This window comes from Hoplias malabaricus, chromosome 5 (genome assembly GCF_029633855.1).
Source record: "Hoplias malabaricus isolate fHopMal1 chromosome 5, fHopMal1.hap1, whole genome shotgun sequence".
In the NCBI taxonomy this organism is placed as follows: domain Eukaryota; kingdom Metazoa; phylum Chordata; class Actinopteri; order Characiformes; family Erythrinidae; genus Hoplias; species Hoplias malabaricus.
In genome coordinates, this window is record NC_089804.1 from 57424014 (window position 1) to 57442316 (window position 18303).

General features: G+C 44.9%; 1 protein-coding gene across 1 annotated transcript; it reads left to right on the forward strand.

The window, feature by feature from the left end:
* Window positions 1–5137: 5137 nt before the first annotated feature.
* On the forward strand, window positions 5138–18219 carry LOC136697345 (bifunctional apoptosis regulator-like). Its single transcript, XM_066672381.1, has 7 exons — window positions 5138–5388; window positions 5865–6072; window positions 8876–9045; window positions 9188–9332; window positions 16536–16709; window positions 16815–17014; window positions 18027–18219. The coding sequence occupies exons 1-7, from the start codon at window positions 5138–5140 to the stop codon at window positions 18217–18219; spliced, it is 1341 nt and encodes a 446-aa protein (XP_066528478.1).
* The last annotated feature ends 84 nt before the right edge of the window (window positions 18220–18303 follow it).

Consider the following 18303-nt stretch of genomic DNA (forward strand, 5'->3'; position numbering starts at 1 on the left):
AGGGTGTCTACGTGGACATCAAGGCGCACCAAGAAGTCACTTCCAATGTAAGTGTCATGTGGCAAGTTAGGGACGACCAAGAAATAATGGGTGAGTACCCTTTTGTTCCACTGGATGGTTAGAGCACAAATTCCATCAGTGGGTGACATTACTTTTGATGTTGGGTCGAGAGGAAAGCGACAAGGACTGCTCACCAAAGGAATATTTGGTTAAGTGAGGCGCAGGGTCTCAAAGAGGTTTTGGCTTATGGCGGACTTGTCAGCCCACAGAGCCAGAACGGCACTGTCAACATGATGGTCCTGCATTGTGAGGCCGTTCATGATGGGAAGGCCGGGAGTGTCTGTTGTGGAAGGTTTAGTGAAAGTGCACAGAAATGTGCTCCGCTGTTCTAACATGGCATTAGGGGGCCAAGAAGAGACTGTGGTCTCTGGTGTGGCCACCACGGGCTCAGTTTCCTCCTCCTCAAAGTGAGGGATCTGACTTGGTGGATCTCCTATTGAGTCAGGCCGGATTTCAAGGCGGCAACACAAAGCTTCCCGGTGGTGTGGGGTGCAGATGGGCAAAGGCTCACACACTTGTGCCCAGAACCTGGTGGAACAAGGTGGAAGACATCAGGGTGAAATCCACAGTTTTTATAACTGAAAATCAATTTGAATTTGAAAGATCAGTGAAAGGCCTTTGAATTAATTGAGCGCTGTGTAAAAATGTAGCTCAGAGACATCCCCATCTCCTCATTTTCCACAAGGGAACACAGTTCTTAATGAACACATGTGAACTGCTTTGGTCATTATACCACAAGGATCAAACCTCACAGCAGTGTTCTAAACACCAGGTTTCAGCACCTGGTTCTTTAAAAAATAATGAGCCGCTCTGTTCACCCTGACCCCAAGTGCACAGGAGTGAGGAGCAGAAGCTCTGGATTTTAGATGTTTTCGCTCAGTTATCTTTCTTCACCGCTCTTGTTTTCTCTGTTTTTACTCAGTGCACTTATTTCTCCACACTTGTGTCTGTTCCGCGGCATTTGACCTGGTCTTTGCACTCTCACATAAATGATGGTCTAGTGCTGTGATTAGAAATACTCCTTAGAAACTCACAAATGCTAATATTAACATTAAAACCAACATATCAAACTTCTTTAATTTGGCCATTGCCAGTTCCGTCTGTTAGCTAGGATACCCCTCAACTTGCTTGTACAAACTTCTATAAGCGAGTTGAGTCCTAACTCTCCATATATGTTGCGCTAGCTAACAGACACCCACCCGATTTCTTAATTTGGTAAAGAGGATATCTTTAAAAAATGGATTGTCTACTCAAAAGTGTCCATAGGTGTGTGTAATTGTGTGAGTGAACGTGTGTCTCCAGGGTGTGTTTCCGCCTTGCGCTCAATGATTCCGGGTAGACTCCAGACCCACCGCAGCCCTGAACTGGATAAGTGCTAAGAGATAATGAATGAATGAATGAACAAATCTGTAAAAATCGATGATGCACAGCTCTGTAAGAAATTATGACTAGGGTTTAGTTCCCTGCTCGTGTACAGCATCATTAAGAGATGATTATTATGGATAAAAAGCTAAATTTGTATATTTAATTCTACATTTTATGTAGAATAGTAATACACTGCCCTTTGCCGTTACATTTTCCTTTGCAGCAATTCTGTAAAGGCTTTTTCAAACAGAGGGTAACGACAGGCAGCAAAAAAAAAACATGCAAAAAGCAGACATTCATTTTCCACTTGAGCTGTTCTTCTGAGTGGTCACCTGGAGGTCAGCACGAGCACTACAGAGGGAGGGAATTTTAACAAGAAATGAAGAGGAAGAGAAATGCAGCTGTAACGCTCCTGTCACAATATAAAACTATCATCGACTAGCGTTAGGTTCTTTCAACATCCCATGTAAGTGTTTTCCCAAGTTTTCTTTATGGTATACTACACCAAGGCTACAGATGCAAAATTAATGTCCCTTTTTATTAATCAAAACAAGAAACCCAAAGATGAGTAAAAGAACAAACCACTTTACTAAATTAATAATATCCAATAAACTAAATTTGAATCAAAAACAATAGAATTCGTACAGAAATTGCATAAATGTCTTGAGTCCCTTGTTGGTTAATAACCTTAAAGTATGCCCCCTTCCTTAAACTCAAAGGGCCCTTAAGATATTCCAACTCAGAAGTATCCCAAAACAAACGTTGCAGGCCTGAGCGTTGCTGGGGTGCGTTGTGGTCAAAAAACTAAAAAAAAAAAAACACTGACCGCTTCACTCAAAGAGCCAAAAAAATAAACTCAAAGGCAGTACCTGAAATAGATGATCAGAACCTGAGGTCCACTCTCTCTGTGAGTTAAGTCAGCCACTTATCCCGGAGGCCTCACTCTATTTGGAACTCGACAGAAACTTTAGTCTTGTAGTCCTCTGCTGCACTTCCCTCCGAAACACCAAAGTCCTGGCCACACTCATAACCAGCCGCACCTTTGACAGTCAATTAAGCGTCCTGCTCATAAATACGACGGTTTACCAAGCACAGTTCAACCATTCAGCGGTGCTGAACATATCTTCGGTAGAGCATACAGTGCCGCTGCCCAGCTATAACTAGCCTAGCCAGCTAGCAGCCTCGGAGCAAAGCTTTTGAGCAACGGAAAAAAAAAAAAAAAACGCCTAGCGAGGACAGGTGTGAGTGTGTGAGTGACTGGGTGAGTGTGTGAAACTGTCCACAGGTGTGAGTGACTGGGTGAGTGTGTGAAAGTGTTCACAGGTGTGAGTGACTGGGTGAGTGTGTGAAAGTGTCCACAGGTGTGAGTGTGTGTGTGACTGGGTGAGTGTGTGAAACTGTCCACAGGTGTGAGTGTGTTAGTGACTGGGTGAGTGTGTGAAACTGTCCAAAGATGTGAGTGTGTGAGTGACTGGGTGAGTGTGTGACACTGTCCACAGGTGTGAGTGTGTGAGTGACTGGGTGAGTGTGTGAAAGTGTTCAGGATAGAAAATGAACGAATGTGTGATATTTGGATTGATGTGTTTGTATTTTAAAAATGGGCAGATGAAGAGGCCAGAAGCTTATAAAGGAGAACAGGTTTGGGCACTGCCTGTTGTTGTGGGCGTTACTTTCGTTTATTGCTGGCTCTGTGGTGTTTAAAGCTGAATTATACTTACATATTCAAGTACTTCCTCACATCTCCACTCAACTACACTCAGATGTAAGTTGCCTTTTTATTATATGTTTTACAAATTATTATTAATTATCTTAAAGATATTTGTAAAACATAATCATATTATAAAATACATTTTAAACCATTTATAAACCTCTATAAGTGTTGTCTTATTTTAAAATGTTACCTTAATTTGTCAGAAATTAAATGTGATATAGAGCAGCTGTTGCTTTATTAAATTAAGAACAGCCCACTAAAGATATGTGCTTTATTGTTGGTATACGGACAGTAATGTAAAAATGTGAATCTGTAATGTGGGCAAATACGATCAATCAACTCTAGCATTAGCAATTCTAATACAGAACATTTCTCAACACATGATCGCAAAGAACAGGTCTATATAATATGCCCGGTGATGGGTTCCTGCCACCTGCCAGTGATTCTGGGTACTGGAACCCTGGACTGGACAAGCAGTTACAATTAACAAATGAATGAATATCATCGCAGTCCAATTAAAAACATGTACGTCCATTTTTGTGGATTTTTAGTTTACTTCGTCATTTGAACACAGCAGCTGTCCTTTGCACTGTGTGAATATTTCATGTACTCTACATTACGTACCGCTGGAACACAAGAGAAGTCCAGTGCTGGATTTACACCTACAGTTAATATCTCTTAACGTTGAATGACTTTCTTTAATGTAAAACTAACTCTTACATTACTGAATTAACACGTTAAAATCTCAAGATCTGTATGGGGCTTGTATTTTAATTCCTCTCTGTCACATGTACAGCAATTACACATTAGTCTCATAGCTGTTACTGATTTATTTGGTGCTCTGATGAGTGATAATATCTACCCATCCATCCATTATCTGTAACCGGTAATCCAGCTCAGGGTCGCGGTGGGTCCAAGGCCTACCTGGAATCATTGGGTGCAAGGCAGGAACACACCCTTGAGAGAGCACCAGTCCTTCACATGGCACTCACACCTATGGATCCTTCTGAGTCTCCAATCCACGTACCAACGTGTGTTTTTGGACTGTGGGAGGAAACCGGAGCACCCGGAGGAAACCTACACAGACACAGGGAGAACACACCACACTCCTCACAGACAGTCACCCGGAGGAAACCCACGAAGACACAGGGAGAACACTCCACACTCCTCACACACAGTCACCCGGAGGAAACCCACGCAGACACAGGGAGAACACACCACACTCCTCACAGACAGTCACCCGGAGGAAACCCACGAAGACACAGGGAGAACACTCCACACTCCTCACACACAGTCACCCGGAGGAAACCCACGCAGACACAGGGAGAACACACCATACTCCTCACAGACAGTCACCCGGAGGAAACCCACGCAGACACAGAGAGAACACACCACACTCCTCACAGACCGTCACCCAGAGGAAACCCATGCAGACACAGGGAGAACACACCAACTCCTCACAGACAGTCACCCGGAGAAAACCCACAGACACAGGGAGAACACACCACACTCCTCACAGACAGTCACCCGAAGGAAACCCACGCAGACACAGAGAGAACACACCACACTCCTCACAGACGGTCACCCGGAGGAAACCCACGCAGACACAGAGAGAACACTCCACACTCCTCACCCACAGTCATCTGGAGGAAACCCACGCAGACACAGGGAGAACACACCACACTCCTCACAGACAGTCACGCAGAGCGGGACTCAAACCCACAACCTCCAGGTCCCTAGAGCTGTGTGACTGCAACATTGCTGCGCCACCTTGCCGCCCGAATGCTAATATTATATTAAAAAAAATTAATATTGTCAGTGTAGTCATTTATATATATTTCCAAATTGTTTATCCGGGAACATACTGAATCAGATGTTGGGTTAACACTGTCAGTGTTACATGGTCAATAAGGTCTTGTTGTCGTGTTATTTAAATGAATCATTAATTAATAAATAATTAATGCCCAAAACTAACATATTCTCTCTTTGACCTCCAGCTGAATGGCCAACCCCCATAATCCAGAGGATGTGGCTATAGAACTTGGATATCTGGATAAGGATGAATCTCTCCCTCCTCAGGAGTTCACCTGTCCCTGCTGCTATCAGGTCCTGGTGGATCCCACCACTCTCAACTGTGGACACAACTTCTGTCGTCACTGTCTGGCTCAGTGGCGTCTGTCTGCTCACAAGAACGAGTGCCCAGAGTGCAGGCAGATCTGGAGAGGGTTCCCCAAAATCAACCTGTCATTCAGGTACAACTGGGTACATTAGTACAAGGACTTTGAGGGTGAAAGGGTGAAGACTAATGGAAGTTCCCACAGACATATGCCAAGAAACATCACAGCTTTTTAGTTGTTTTTTAGTCGTTAATGCAGCAATATCAGAGGTCTACACGCTTGGAGGAGATTCCAGCGCTGGCTCATATTGTGTAAAATCATGGGGTCCAACACAAGTCCAACACACACACAAACAAAAATACAAAATCCCCTCACCTTAAAAACAACCCCCAAAATATCCCCGAAGCTAACAAAAGGGTGATCACTGAGGATGCTGGGAGCTCCCCCATGAGCTTCTCAGCCTTTCACAAGTATTATTATTTATTTACTTTTAGCCATAACTGTTTGATTTCTGTAAAAATAATGCACATGTGTGATTACATATATTATGTAAATCTAGTGCAGTTGCATACTGTTGTACACTGAAGTTAATGTGTGCGATCCGTACACAGGGATTTGGTGGAGCAGCATTGTGCAGCTGATGTAGAGGAGAGGAAAAAGAGTATCTCAGCTGACCCCAAAATCGCCCAAGCTCTGCAGGCCTTTCAGCGCTCTGAGCGAGAGGTCCAGCACCGGGTCACTTATCAAGTTCAATGGCGTCCGTGGCTGGGAACTGGCAGCTTCTTTTCTGGAGTCCTCATCGCCCTCACCGCTGTCACAGTGAGACATACACCTATAAAAACACCTGTGATAACACACCTATATTAACACACCTGGAGTGTGTAGAGCACCGTGACAGGGAAATATGTAAATCTTCAGGGAAATATGTAAATCTTCAGGGAAATATGTAAAAGTCAGTAGATGTAAACAGAACTGCGCTGGTATTTCTTAATAGGTCTAGCATCTTTCAGAATAGATAAAAAGTTACCCTTTTTCCACATAGTTCTGGGTCTTAATCAAATGTCTGTGATCTGCTTTGATCAACCCCCACAGCAGTGTTCTCCCCCGTCTAAACAGCCTGTTGGTTTCAGCCCCTTTTCCTTAAAATGAAAATGAGCCACAGCTCACCCTCCACCACGAAATGTGCAGCAGTGAGAAGTGAGGCACATGGTCCCTCACTTTAACATTTCTATGCTCAGATCTCTTGTTTGTCCTCTTTATTTTTCTCAGATTTTCTCAGTTCTCTTATTTCTCTATTTTTTGCTAATCTTTTTTTCTGATTTCTCTGTTCTTGTTTTCAACATATTTTCTCAATATATTTTGTCTGTTCTCTTATTTCTTTGCTGTATTTTTTTCACTTTTTGCTCAGTTTTTGCTCATATTTCTCTGCACTAGTTTTCTTTTATACTAAAATATAATGACCTTTGGTCAAAAATATCACACAGAAGCCGTCTTCTTAAACTGTGGGATTAAAGATTCATTCATTCATTCTTTATCTGTGACCCTTATCCAGTTCAGGGTCGCGGTGGGTCCAGAGCCTACCTGGAATCATTGGGCACAAGGCAGGAACACACCCTGGAGGGGGCGCCAGTCCTTCACAGGGTGGAACTAAAAATAATTAGCTGAAATAAAATCAATTCCAGTGAAAAAGTAATCTGAGGAACATACACATTCAAACATATATATGTGCAATTTTATGGTTTAACAATGTCACTTATACTGTACCTATATATCTATATGTATCTGCATAGCTGCAAAGTCATGTAAACAGATTTGGTGTAGATTATATTATACAAATATGAGACACAGTTACGAATCATTGGTGTTTCCTTCCTGCTATGACAGGTGTAAAAAGAGGATTTGGAAGTGTATGAATGTTAACAGATATTTAACAATAATTTTTAGACCACAATAATTTATTAGTGATGTGTAGGGCCTCCTTTTGCGGCCGATACAGCGTCAGTTCGTCTTGGGAATGACATACACAAGTCCTGCACAGTGGTCAGAGGGATTTGAAGCCGTTCTTCTTGCAGGATAGTGGCCAGGTCTCTACGTGATGCTGGTGGAGGAAAACGTTTCCTGACTCGCTCCTCCAAAACACCCCAAAGTGTCTCAATAATATTTAGATCTGGTGACTGTGCAGGCCATGGGAGATGTTCAACTTCACTTTCATGTTCATCAAACCAGTCTTTCACCAGTCTTGCTGTGTGTATTGGTGCGTTGTCGTCCTGATACATGGCACTGCCTTCAGGGCACAGTGTTTGAACCATTGGATGCACATGGTCTTACTGGTGCAGTGTGGAGTTAATGAAGATTGTCCACCAGGCTGCTCCAATTTAGCCCTGACACCTCCCACACTACAATGACAGGTGTTTCACTTTCATTGTCTAACCCCTGTACTTGCTTTCTTTAGATTCACCTGCACTAGGCCACACCTGAGTGATAAATTAAACAAAGGGATAATGCATTTCAAGTATTCATCATAATCTGGAAAAACCCAGAGAGGAACTGCAACACCTTTAACAGGAAAGTCTGAGTGCTTGTAAAAGAAAAACCCTCAGCTGCCGCTTTATTAGAAATCCGACCATGTGGTGTCCTGCAGAGATTATAACTTGTTTAAAGATGAGTGGAAATTAGTGGTGTCAACTGATTTAAAAAAGTAACTCTGTTAATTAACTCAGAATTAACGTTCTGTGATTAATCAAGACTAATCACAATCAAGAAGCTAGTAGATTCTTTTGTGTGTGAAATAAAATAATCGTAGTTAGAGGAAGCAGTTCTTTTATTTTATTCCAATGTAGCTTTTTTTGATATTTGAATTAGAATCTCCTAATTTTCTGAGTAAAATTTCAGGGAGAGAGTTAACATCAAAAAACAAAGCTCTGACACAGGCTTTAATCGAGAAAACTCCAGCTCGCAGCTCACAGCTCATACAATAACACACCTTCTATTCACTTTCAACATATTTTTAAGAGATAAATGTGTGGATTAAGACAGGCATGGGACAAAAGTACATACTGAACTTCTTACAGCAGCTGTTTGTTCATGTGTGTGTGTGTGTGTGTGTGAGTGAGAGAGAGAGTGAGAGATTGGAAGAGAGAGAGAGAAAGAGAGAGAGAGAGAGAGAGAGAGAGAGAGAGAGAGAGAGAGAGAGAGAGAGAGATTCAGAGATTTGAGATTCAGTCCATATTTCAGCATAAACATAATGTAATCTACCTTCTGATATCAGCAGTAGCAATGCCACACACACACACTCACACCTGTGGACAGTTCTCAATAACCAGTCCACCTACCCACTTGTGTTTGGATCGTGGGAGGAAACAGTAGCACCCAGAGGATACTGGCACATACAGGATTCTCACTCCTCACACACAGCGACCCGATGCAGGGATTGAACCCACAACTCCAGAACCCTGGAGTAAAATTTAAACAGCAGCCAGCGAGAGAATATGTATAAGTCAGAAGTTTCTGATAAAGTGGCCGGTGAATGGAATAAATAACAGATAAACCAATAACAAAAATTTGACTGTGTGTGTGTGTGTGTGTGTGTGTGTGCGTGTGTGTGTGTGTGTGTGAATGTTAGGTAGTGCTCCTGGTGTATCACTGGGGCAGCGGGGACTCGAAGGTGGAGCTGCTGGTGAGGAAGCCACTGGGTTTGTGGACAGTGGAGGAAGTGTCTGTGTGGATGGAGAGTCTGGGGTCATGGGCTTCTCCTTACAGAGAGACCTTCCACAAGCACCAGGTCAACGGAAGGTATAACACCAGCATGATATATCTGTGTGTGTGTATGTGTGTGTGTATGTGACTGTGTGACCTGTCCACTACTTCAAATTTTATTTATATAATATCCAAATAGGAAGGTTTAACCCATTGTGTGTGTGTGTGTGTGTGTTAGACTGCTGAATGTCCTTTCAGAGCAGGATTTACTGAAGCCTCCCTACAGTGTAGAGAATGAGCTCCATCTCCGTGCCATGCTGAAAGAAGTGCAGACAGTGCAGGAGCTGGGCTTTAAATGCCCTCAGACCCTGTGGGAATACAAGGTAAATGCAGCTGTGGGGTCCGTGGGAGTGTAACTGGGGGACTGTAGCAGTAGAGACCTTTAGATATTTACATTTACGTGACATTTGGCAGCACTCTTACTGCAGAGAACAAATAAGCGTTAAAGTGTTACTCTGTAATGAAGAATTGAACTTAATTCAAACATTCTCCTGCTCTTTATTTCATTTTATTCTCATTCATTCATTCATTCATTCATTATCTGTAACCGCTTATCCAATTCAGGGTCACGGTGGGTTCTGGAATCATTGTGCGCAAGGCGGGAATACACCCTGGAGGGGGCGCCAGTTATGGGAACTGTTGAGTAATATTACAAATGACCATTGTCACTGACATATGACAAAAGAAATAGTAATATACTACATTCACGATCACTAACATCGAAATCACCATCTTTAAATCGTCCAAAACAAACTCACACGTACTACTGGATACAATATTATCCCCAATAGTATCAATGGTTTTTCATTCATTCATTATCTGTAACACGTATCCAGTTCAGGGTCGCGGTGGGTCCGGAGCCTATGCGGAATCACTGGGCACAAGGCAGGAACACACCCTGGAGGGGGCGCCAAATCTATGGTTTTGCAGCGCTTTTTTCTGATGGCGCTCGTAAGAAACACAGGGAAGAATAAATCCTTCTCTCTCGCCATTTTCATTCATTCATTATCTGTAACTGCTCACCAACTTCAGACCGATTGTGTTTAAATTATTAACAAATATAAGTAAATAAATAAATGAAAGGTTAAATTATTAGCAGGTAAATTATTGAACTGTTCATTGACATAGTGTAAGTGGCAGTTCATAAGCAGGTGAAGGCTCAAGTAGGGGTGGGCGATAATGCCCTAATATAATATCACGATATTTCAGGGTATTTTGGCAATAACGATATTTTTGGTAATATGAAAAAGCACAGAAAAATAATTATTAAAAATGTATTATTTAAAAATGTATATTATATTAGTTATTAATTATTAAATAACTATTAATTTCAATAATGCTTTTACTAGCATAGACCACGCCCAGAGACGCATCAGAGAGGGAGGCGAACTCAGAAGGTTTGGGCTGGAGTTCGAGGTGGCTCGGAGGAATGTGCGTAAAAGCCGTGCCCCCAAAATTAGATGGTTGCCAATCGTTCATGGGCCACGAGCAGATCGTGGGCGTGTGTACAGATGTATCTGTGGTAGGCTTGTGAGGACCAGCGGCCGAGGACTTGGACGGTGTGGTCAGGAATTCCTTGGTGGGAGGCTGAGGAAGCCGCACAGATCCTAAAGGAGTGACCAGAGAAGTACGTGGGATTGAAACCACTGAGAGAAAGGATGCGACGGAGATGGATGTGGAACCAATGGCGAGTGGCGACGGATCCAAGTTCGGTTGTGAAAAGCGGTTTGTGTCTGGAAGAGGCTTGCGTGTGACGGGTCTGAAGGTGGCGAAGGAGTAGTTTGGAAGTCAAAGCATGGAAAAGGAAAGTTATAAAGTTGATGGAAATGTCTGAAGGTTAGCCAGCCGGTCCAGTAAGTAGAGAGGGTGTTGGGTGCTATGGCCTTGCGAGATGATTGAAAGATGGCGGAGCGGGGATGAAGTGGGAAGATGATTTCTGAAAATGGAGGCGTCTGCGTGGGATTAATGTCCAATTGAGGTGCCAATGCTCTGAATCTCTGAAATTGAAAACGAGAGAGTGAATCTGCTATTGGATTGGAATGGCCAGGGTTGCCAAACGAGACGGCATAGAAAGAACATGAGTGGCAGTGACTTTGAACGCCCTATGTTAATTATGTTTACGACTGATGCGTTGTCTGAATGAATGATAATGGCGAGACTGGCCCATTCGTGCCCCCAAAGAATGGCAGCGGCCACGATGGGGTACAACTCACACAACGCGATTGAGTCGCCTGAGTCGATTGAGAAGGAGGAGAGTTCTGAGGGCCACTGGGATGCGAACCAGTGACCATCGTAGTAGCCGCCAAAACCTGTAGAAGGAGCAGCATCCGTAAATATGGAGGGGTCTTCGGGATTGGAAAGAGCATCGTTGTAGAAGAATGAGATGCCATTCCAATGGCGGTGGAGGAGGAGCCAGAAGACTCAGTGGAAGGCGGAGTCGAGTTGGATAATGCAGTGTGCTGGCGGGGAGGAAGGGATGTCGATGCGGTTGATGCGGAAGGAAGAGAAGGGAAGGCGTGGAGAAGGGGCCAATCATGAAACCGTCTGAGACCATCGAGAAACGACGTCAGGTTCGGCGGAGCGGAGAAGGAGGAGTTAGGGAGGATTACCAGATTGGGAGAAAAGCCGAAGAGAAGGCCATCAAGAAGGAAACAGGCGAAAGTGGAGTCGGGATGACGGGAGAGGCAGGTGGCAAATTCCGGCACGTTAATGGGAGTGGAAAGGAACTGAAGCGGTCAGCTGCTGCCGAATCTAGGTGGTCTAAGTGGACAGCTGGGTCGGGTGTGAGCCCGGCCACAGTATGTGCAGGAATCTGCATGAGGGTGCAAAACATCCACCTGAGTTAAAGTTGTTGCAAATCACCTGGCTGTTGAGGTAGGACAGGCGTCGTCCGCGACTATTGCGAGATGTGATGCGTTGTGCGATGGTGGCTGTGGATGAAGTGGGCAATGCCGGTAGCAGCAATGGGAGTTTGTGAGAAAATTGAACATGATGCGGTGGGATGGGATGGGTTGCCGCACACATTGCACGAAAGGGCGATGCGACCTGCAAAGACGTGGCAGTACAGTTCTAGATCCAGAGCGCCCCAGTAGCAAGCAATGTTCCATTGCTGCAGGCAGGCAGTGGCCCGGGCAGAGAATTGCTGATGATACTCATAAAAGGCGGAACCCCCGGGGCCACAGGGGCTGAAGAAGGGCGTAGTAAGGCTGAAAGGTCAATGTCTGCACCTTGCAAGATCCTTTCTCTGAGACTGGGGGCACGAGCGGTGGATTGAACAGCTGAGCATTGGGAGGGGGCGGAGCCAATGGAGCTGAAACCAAGGAGAAGGACGTGTCCTGAGGCCGATGCACGGGGAGCTGATATGGTTCAGCAGCAGCACCTGTAGGCAGAGAGTGTGAGAGAAGGTGAGGGGCCTGAGAAGGTGCAGCCGGAAATGGAAATGGTTGAGATGACTAAATAGGGTCGGGGTGGGATGAATGGGGAGCAGGGGATGGATGAATAGGGACGGGATGGGATGAAGGGGGAGGGGGTCGAGATGTCGAGAAAGCGGGAAGAACGGAAGAGGAGAGCAGCGGAAGAGGAAGAAAAGAGACAAAGGCAGGTAAAGTAGAAGGAGGGCGAGAGAGAGAGAATCTGAAACAAAGGTGACAGGGAGAGGAGGAGAAAGTCGAGAAAACACTTAAACCCCGGAATGGGCGGGTCCAGGTAGGAGAGGCGGGGCCTGGGCCTGGGCCGGAGCTGAAGCCAGTGGGGTTGGGGCAGCGCCGGCTACCGTGCGGCCAGAGGCAGAAGTAGCAGCGGGCAGGCTTGGACCTGAGGCGTGGATTGAACCCGATGGTATGGCCCGATGGTATGACGGCGTCTGCAGGGTCCGAGGCTGGGATCGCTGGATTGGGAGGTAAAATGGAAGCTCCGGGGGGCCTTTGCAGCGAGGACGCGGAGCCGGCGTGTCGTGATCGAGAGGGGTGGGTTGGGCTGCAGTGGGCCTGGGGCCGGTGGAGGAAGCCTGGAGCAGAGAAAATTGTGTTTTCTTGTTGGCTGAGTGGGAAATCGAAATGCTGCGATCCCGTAAGGCCTTCTGGAGTCCGGCCACTGTCCAATCCACAGCAGCGTGAGCAGTGGGAGGAGAAACGTGGGGCCTGCCGTGAGCGGCGGAATTGGCGGGAGGAGTAGTCCGGCGACTGGAGCGAAGAGAGCGACGAGAAGGAGGAGGAGAGGTTGGGGAGGAGTGGCGGGAACACCTAGAGCTGGAGTGCGAGCTCGGAGGCGGCTGGATCGGGAGCCTGAAGCGGTCAAAGCAGGAATGGCTGGAACCTCGACCACCGAGCGAAGCCTGGGGTGGGTTGTGAACTGGTAGTTGAGGGGCTGGGGATGCGGAAAATAATTTGTCATCGGTGGTAACGAGAGCGATGTCCATGGTGGCAGAAAAAAGCCGCATGGGTGAGAGACAAAATGCAATGCGATGTTGTTCGACACGGGGATGGAGTGAGAGTGAAGGGGTATAAGGGTTGTGGAGAGGTAATTGGGGCGTGGTCTAGCTCCCAAAACTACGTCACGTAGTGACTTCACAAAATAAAATGTAAATAAATTTAATATATATTAATAGTATTAAATGGTTTTTGCTGTGCTGAGTCAGTGGCGTCTATCTGAGGGTTAAAGCTCATTGGATGTTGAACTCTTCTCACTGCATTTTTGATTTTCCTCATCCTCAGCCAGGTGCTTCTGCTCGAGGGGGTGAAACAGTTCAGTTGCATGTCTTTTGTTACAGGCTTCTTTCATTTCTTACCATGGTTTATTTTACATCTGATTTTTTGTAACCAAACAACTTCCATATGACTGAGGTTACAGCCCTTTTTCTGTGGCAAATTCCTCCACCTCAGAGCCACTTTCCACCGTACTTCACTGAGCCTAAATGACTGCTGTAATGAACGTATGCTGTATTTTGTGTGACTGCATGACACCATTACATAAACAAGTCAGAATATCACTATTATCACGATATAGATTTTTTTATTGTTTTAAAAATTATCACGATATTATCGTGGACGAGACGATATCACACAGCCCTAGGCTCAAATGTCTCAGAGTAACACTTGCATTCCTTCGCTCTCAGTGGCTGCTGATTAGGGGAATCCTAAGTGTCAGGTAGAATTGATGACAGTGATGATTGTGCAAAATAATTAGCCTTAGCATCTCAGAGTTCTTGGCTGTTTCCTGGCAGACCTCATACCACAGGGCATCTGAGGTGGGCAAAAAAAAAAGACGATTGTGCTTTCGGTTTGAGCTGAATGCACAATGGAATGTATTTTCACCGCAGGCCTGGACTCATTCTGGCTGTTTCACACTTTCAGTTTGTGTTGGATAACACCTGGGGAAACATGTGAATGAAGTCAGGTCACTTTTGGACACAGATTTATAATGAGATTTATATACCATTATAAAACACTGATTAATGAAGATTCTTTAAGGGATTGGAAAGTACAAAATACTTAGTGTAAGTGCACCACATGTTTAAACTCTGCCTAGGATCTAATTTCAAATTTAGACTCATCTCCATTCATTCAATGTCTGTAACCCTTAACCCTTAACAACTCATCTCCAGCATCAGTATATATTTATATTACTACGTTTTGGTGTGCATTATCGTACATGGATAACAGATACTTTGGTAAATGTTTGCCTGCTAATTAAATGCTTATTTAATTGTCTGTGGGCAGTTTGTTGACAGTAAAACCCAGGGAAACCATGCTGTACATTAATAATAATTCATATACATTTCTAAATTCACTAATTAAAATATTATTCAATTTGTGTTGTGTCTTAGTTTTACACATAAATGAATAAATAAATCTAAATGCCTAGATGAATTATTCAGTGGGAAAAAATCGGTCATCTGACCTCAACAGAAGTCGACAGAAACTTGATCACTCGGCAGAAATTACAGAAAGAAGCAGACCACAGCCGTCTAGTAAATGTGCTGAGATTAGACTTTATCTCAGATGTTTGATCCAGTGGAGAATATAATAGGGTCATTTTTACAAATATTTCTTGACATATTATATCCTTCTGAAATGGACTGGAGCTCTATCCAGGGTGGGTTCCTGTCTTACACCCACTGATTCCAGTACCCTCCACAACCCTGAACAGGATGAAGCAGTTACAGAGGATGGATGAATGAATGAATGATAACTGATTCCTTTTAGTGGAAGGAATGGGCTTAAGGTTAGAGAGGCAAGCTTGAGACCAGAGGGTTGCTGGTTCAGTTCCCAGGACTGGCAGGAAAATCTGCTCCCTGGGTGTCGAGGTGGTTAGCAGCCCGCTGCTTTGTGTGTGTTCACTGTGTGTGAGTGATCACTGTGTGTGTGTGTGTGTGATCACTGTGTGTGTGTGTGTGTCAGAGGCGATTGCTCTAAGACTGCAAGGGAAGCTCAGCTTCCCCTAAAATGTCAAAAAATAAGTAATCAAATATATACTGTTGTGTGTACATGTCGTTGAATAAATATGCACTACAACGCGCTCAACTTTTTTTCAGAATCAGCTTCTTATCACTGGTAAAGACGCGGCTTTCCTCTCAATCATTCCCGCAGCTTCACAGTGCTTTAAACAGAGTTCAATAGCAAAGCAGCGAAGTGCAGCGAAACGAGAAGAGTCATTGGATAAATGCTGGGCTTTGTCCCGCCCATCGGACGCTCAGCGTCTCTGGGGGTCTATGGGGCAGTGGGCTGGCCTCGGCTGGCCCGGACGCTCAGCTTCTGCATGATGATTGGATGATCTGTCTGAGGCTGAATCCCTTTTTGATTGACAGCGAAATGAGCGAATCAGCGATCCTTTGGTGTAAAGATCCATGGGAGCATTACATTTTCATTCTGTTCTGAGTTGAACCGGAGACTTGTTAAACCTCTTAGCGGCATTTTCTTTGTTAAAAACGACTAGCGACAAATTGAGCTTCTATTTCTGGTGGGTTTTTTGTAGCTGCTTGTGTTTGGAGACTGACTTCTATCACTCTTTTTGACTTCTATCTCAGTTTCTGTCCAGCGGGTGCTGCTGAGCCCCTCCACCGTCACAAAGCCCTCACAGGCGGACACACTTCACATGGGACAAGGCCGTTTAAGCCTAGCTCTGCTGGCCATTGAGAGGACACTAGTCAAGTCCCTGGAAAAGACGCCTTGTTGGTACGACAGGGTCACAGAGCATTTTCTTAAAAAGGAACGGAGGGTAGAATTTACGTATAAATAAACCGACACATTTTATGATGTAGGCCGAAATTGAGCTTCCCCTCCTTGAAAGACCAGCATCCGCCACTGATGTGTGTGTGACCACTGTGTGTGTGTGTGTGTCAGTGTGTATGTGTGTGTGTGATCACTGTGTGTGATCACTGTGTGTGTGTGTGTGTGTGTGTGTGTCAAGAATTGCTCACTAGGGTGTGCTTGTGTTTTCAAATCCATGGATGTGTTAAATGCAGATAAATCATTTTCTTAAAGGGATAATAAATAAAGGTGATATTTCTTCTTTATCTGACTCTGAAGGCTGTAAACGAAGGGAAGTCTCTGTTCCTCCTCCTCTCCATGACTGACTTTCCACGTCTCTCCATCCTCTACATTTACTTCTTCGACTACTACGACTCCTTCCTTCCCTTCATTCACATCAGCTGCCCATCGTCCACAAAGAGCTCAGAGGAGGGGCTACCCTTCAGGAACCTGGTAAGGAAGAGTGTGTGTGTGTGTGTGTGTGTGTGTGTGTGAGTGAGACTTGTCTGCCCTCTTATGGTCATTATTTGTCAGTAATCCCCCCCCCCACCTTCACAGCAGGAGACTCCAGACTGGAAGCAGTGGACAGAGTTTGTGGTCAAGTACTGTCTCCTGCCCTATGACCTACTGGCGTACTTTGCAAGGGCTTGGCTAGACGTTCACTACTGGACAGTGTGGTGTGTCCTGTTGAACGCTTTGCTGCTGACCGTGAGAGAGGCCTCTCTGCTACGAAATCACTGGAGCCGCCTTAACGTAAGGTAAGCCAAAAAAAAAAAAAAAGCCTCAACTCTAAGTAAGCTTGGAATTTCTGTGGGACGTTACAACCATGAAGATGTTTCCATATGAACATTCATTCACAAATTCAGACTTTGGTACGAGGAGTGTGTGAGTGAGTTACAAGTCTGCAACACAAGGTGCTTCACATCTAAATAAGGGGGAGGAGTTATAACCATATTGAGGAGTATAGGGTGGAGAAAAGGAGTGTATAGAACAGAGGCAAAGATCAAGCCCAGACAAAAAGAACACACATTGTCTGGACATTTCAGCTTGTAACAGAGGACTAAGAATTATTTCTTATTATTTTCCATCCATCCATCCATTATCTGTAACCCTTATCCAGTTCAGGGTCACAGTGGGTCCAGAGCCTACCTGGAACCATTGGGCGCAAGGCAGGAATGCACCCTGGAGGGGGCACCAGTCCTTCACAGGGCAACACACACATACACACACACACTCACACATTCACTCACACACTCACACCTATGGACACTTTAGAGATGCAAACCCACCTACCAACGTGTGTTTTTGGACTGTGGGAGGAAACTGGAGCACCCGGAGGAAACCCACGCGGACACAGGGAGAACACACCACACTCCTCACAGACAGTCACCCGGAGGAAACCCACGCGGACACAGCGAGAACACACCACACTCCTCACAGACAGTCACCCGGAGGAAACCCACGCGGACACAGGGAGAACACACCACACTCCTCACAGACAGTCACCCGGAGGAAACCCATGCGGACACAGGGAGAACACACCACACTCCTCACAGACAGTCACCCTGTCACAGTGGGAATCGAACCCACAACCTCCAGGCCCCTGGAGATGTGTGACTGCGACAAATACCTGCTGCGCCACTGTGCCACTTCTTATTATTTTTTTAAACAGTTTTCTTTTGTAAAATGTATTATGGAATTCATGGGATTATGGGAGTTATTATCTTTAACACTAACCCGATTCTTGTGATCTCTGTGCTTTCATTTCAGGGTAGTGGTCATTCTGGGCGTCTGGCAAGTGCTGGAAACACTCGCTATTTGTTTTTTCCTGAGGATACTATGGTTTGTGATTCCCCAGTTTGTTTGGAACTGCCTCTTCTACTGGAGGCTCTACTTCTCCCCTGTCATCAACGCCTTCACTCTGATACAGGTTGTACGTCCATATATAATCCGTGGACAATAAAATGCATGAATACAAACTCTACTCAGACTAAATAAATAATATACATAATTAAAAGGTAAATCACATTTTTCAGTTTAATTCTGT

Coding starts and splice junctions, on each gene's coding strand:
- LOC136697345 (XM_066672381.1), top strand. CDS start 5,138: ATGGCCAACCCCCATAATCCAGAGGATGTGGCTATAGAACTTGGATAT. Junction 5,389..5,864: donor AAAATCAACCTGTCATTCAG/GTACAACTGGGT, acceptor ATCCGTACACAG/GGATTTGGTGGAGCAGCATT. Junction 16,710..16,814: donor GGCTACCCTTCAGGAACCTG/GTAAGGAAGAGT, acceptor CCACCTTCACAG/CAGGAGACTCCAGACTGGAA.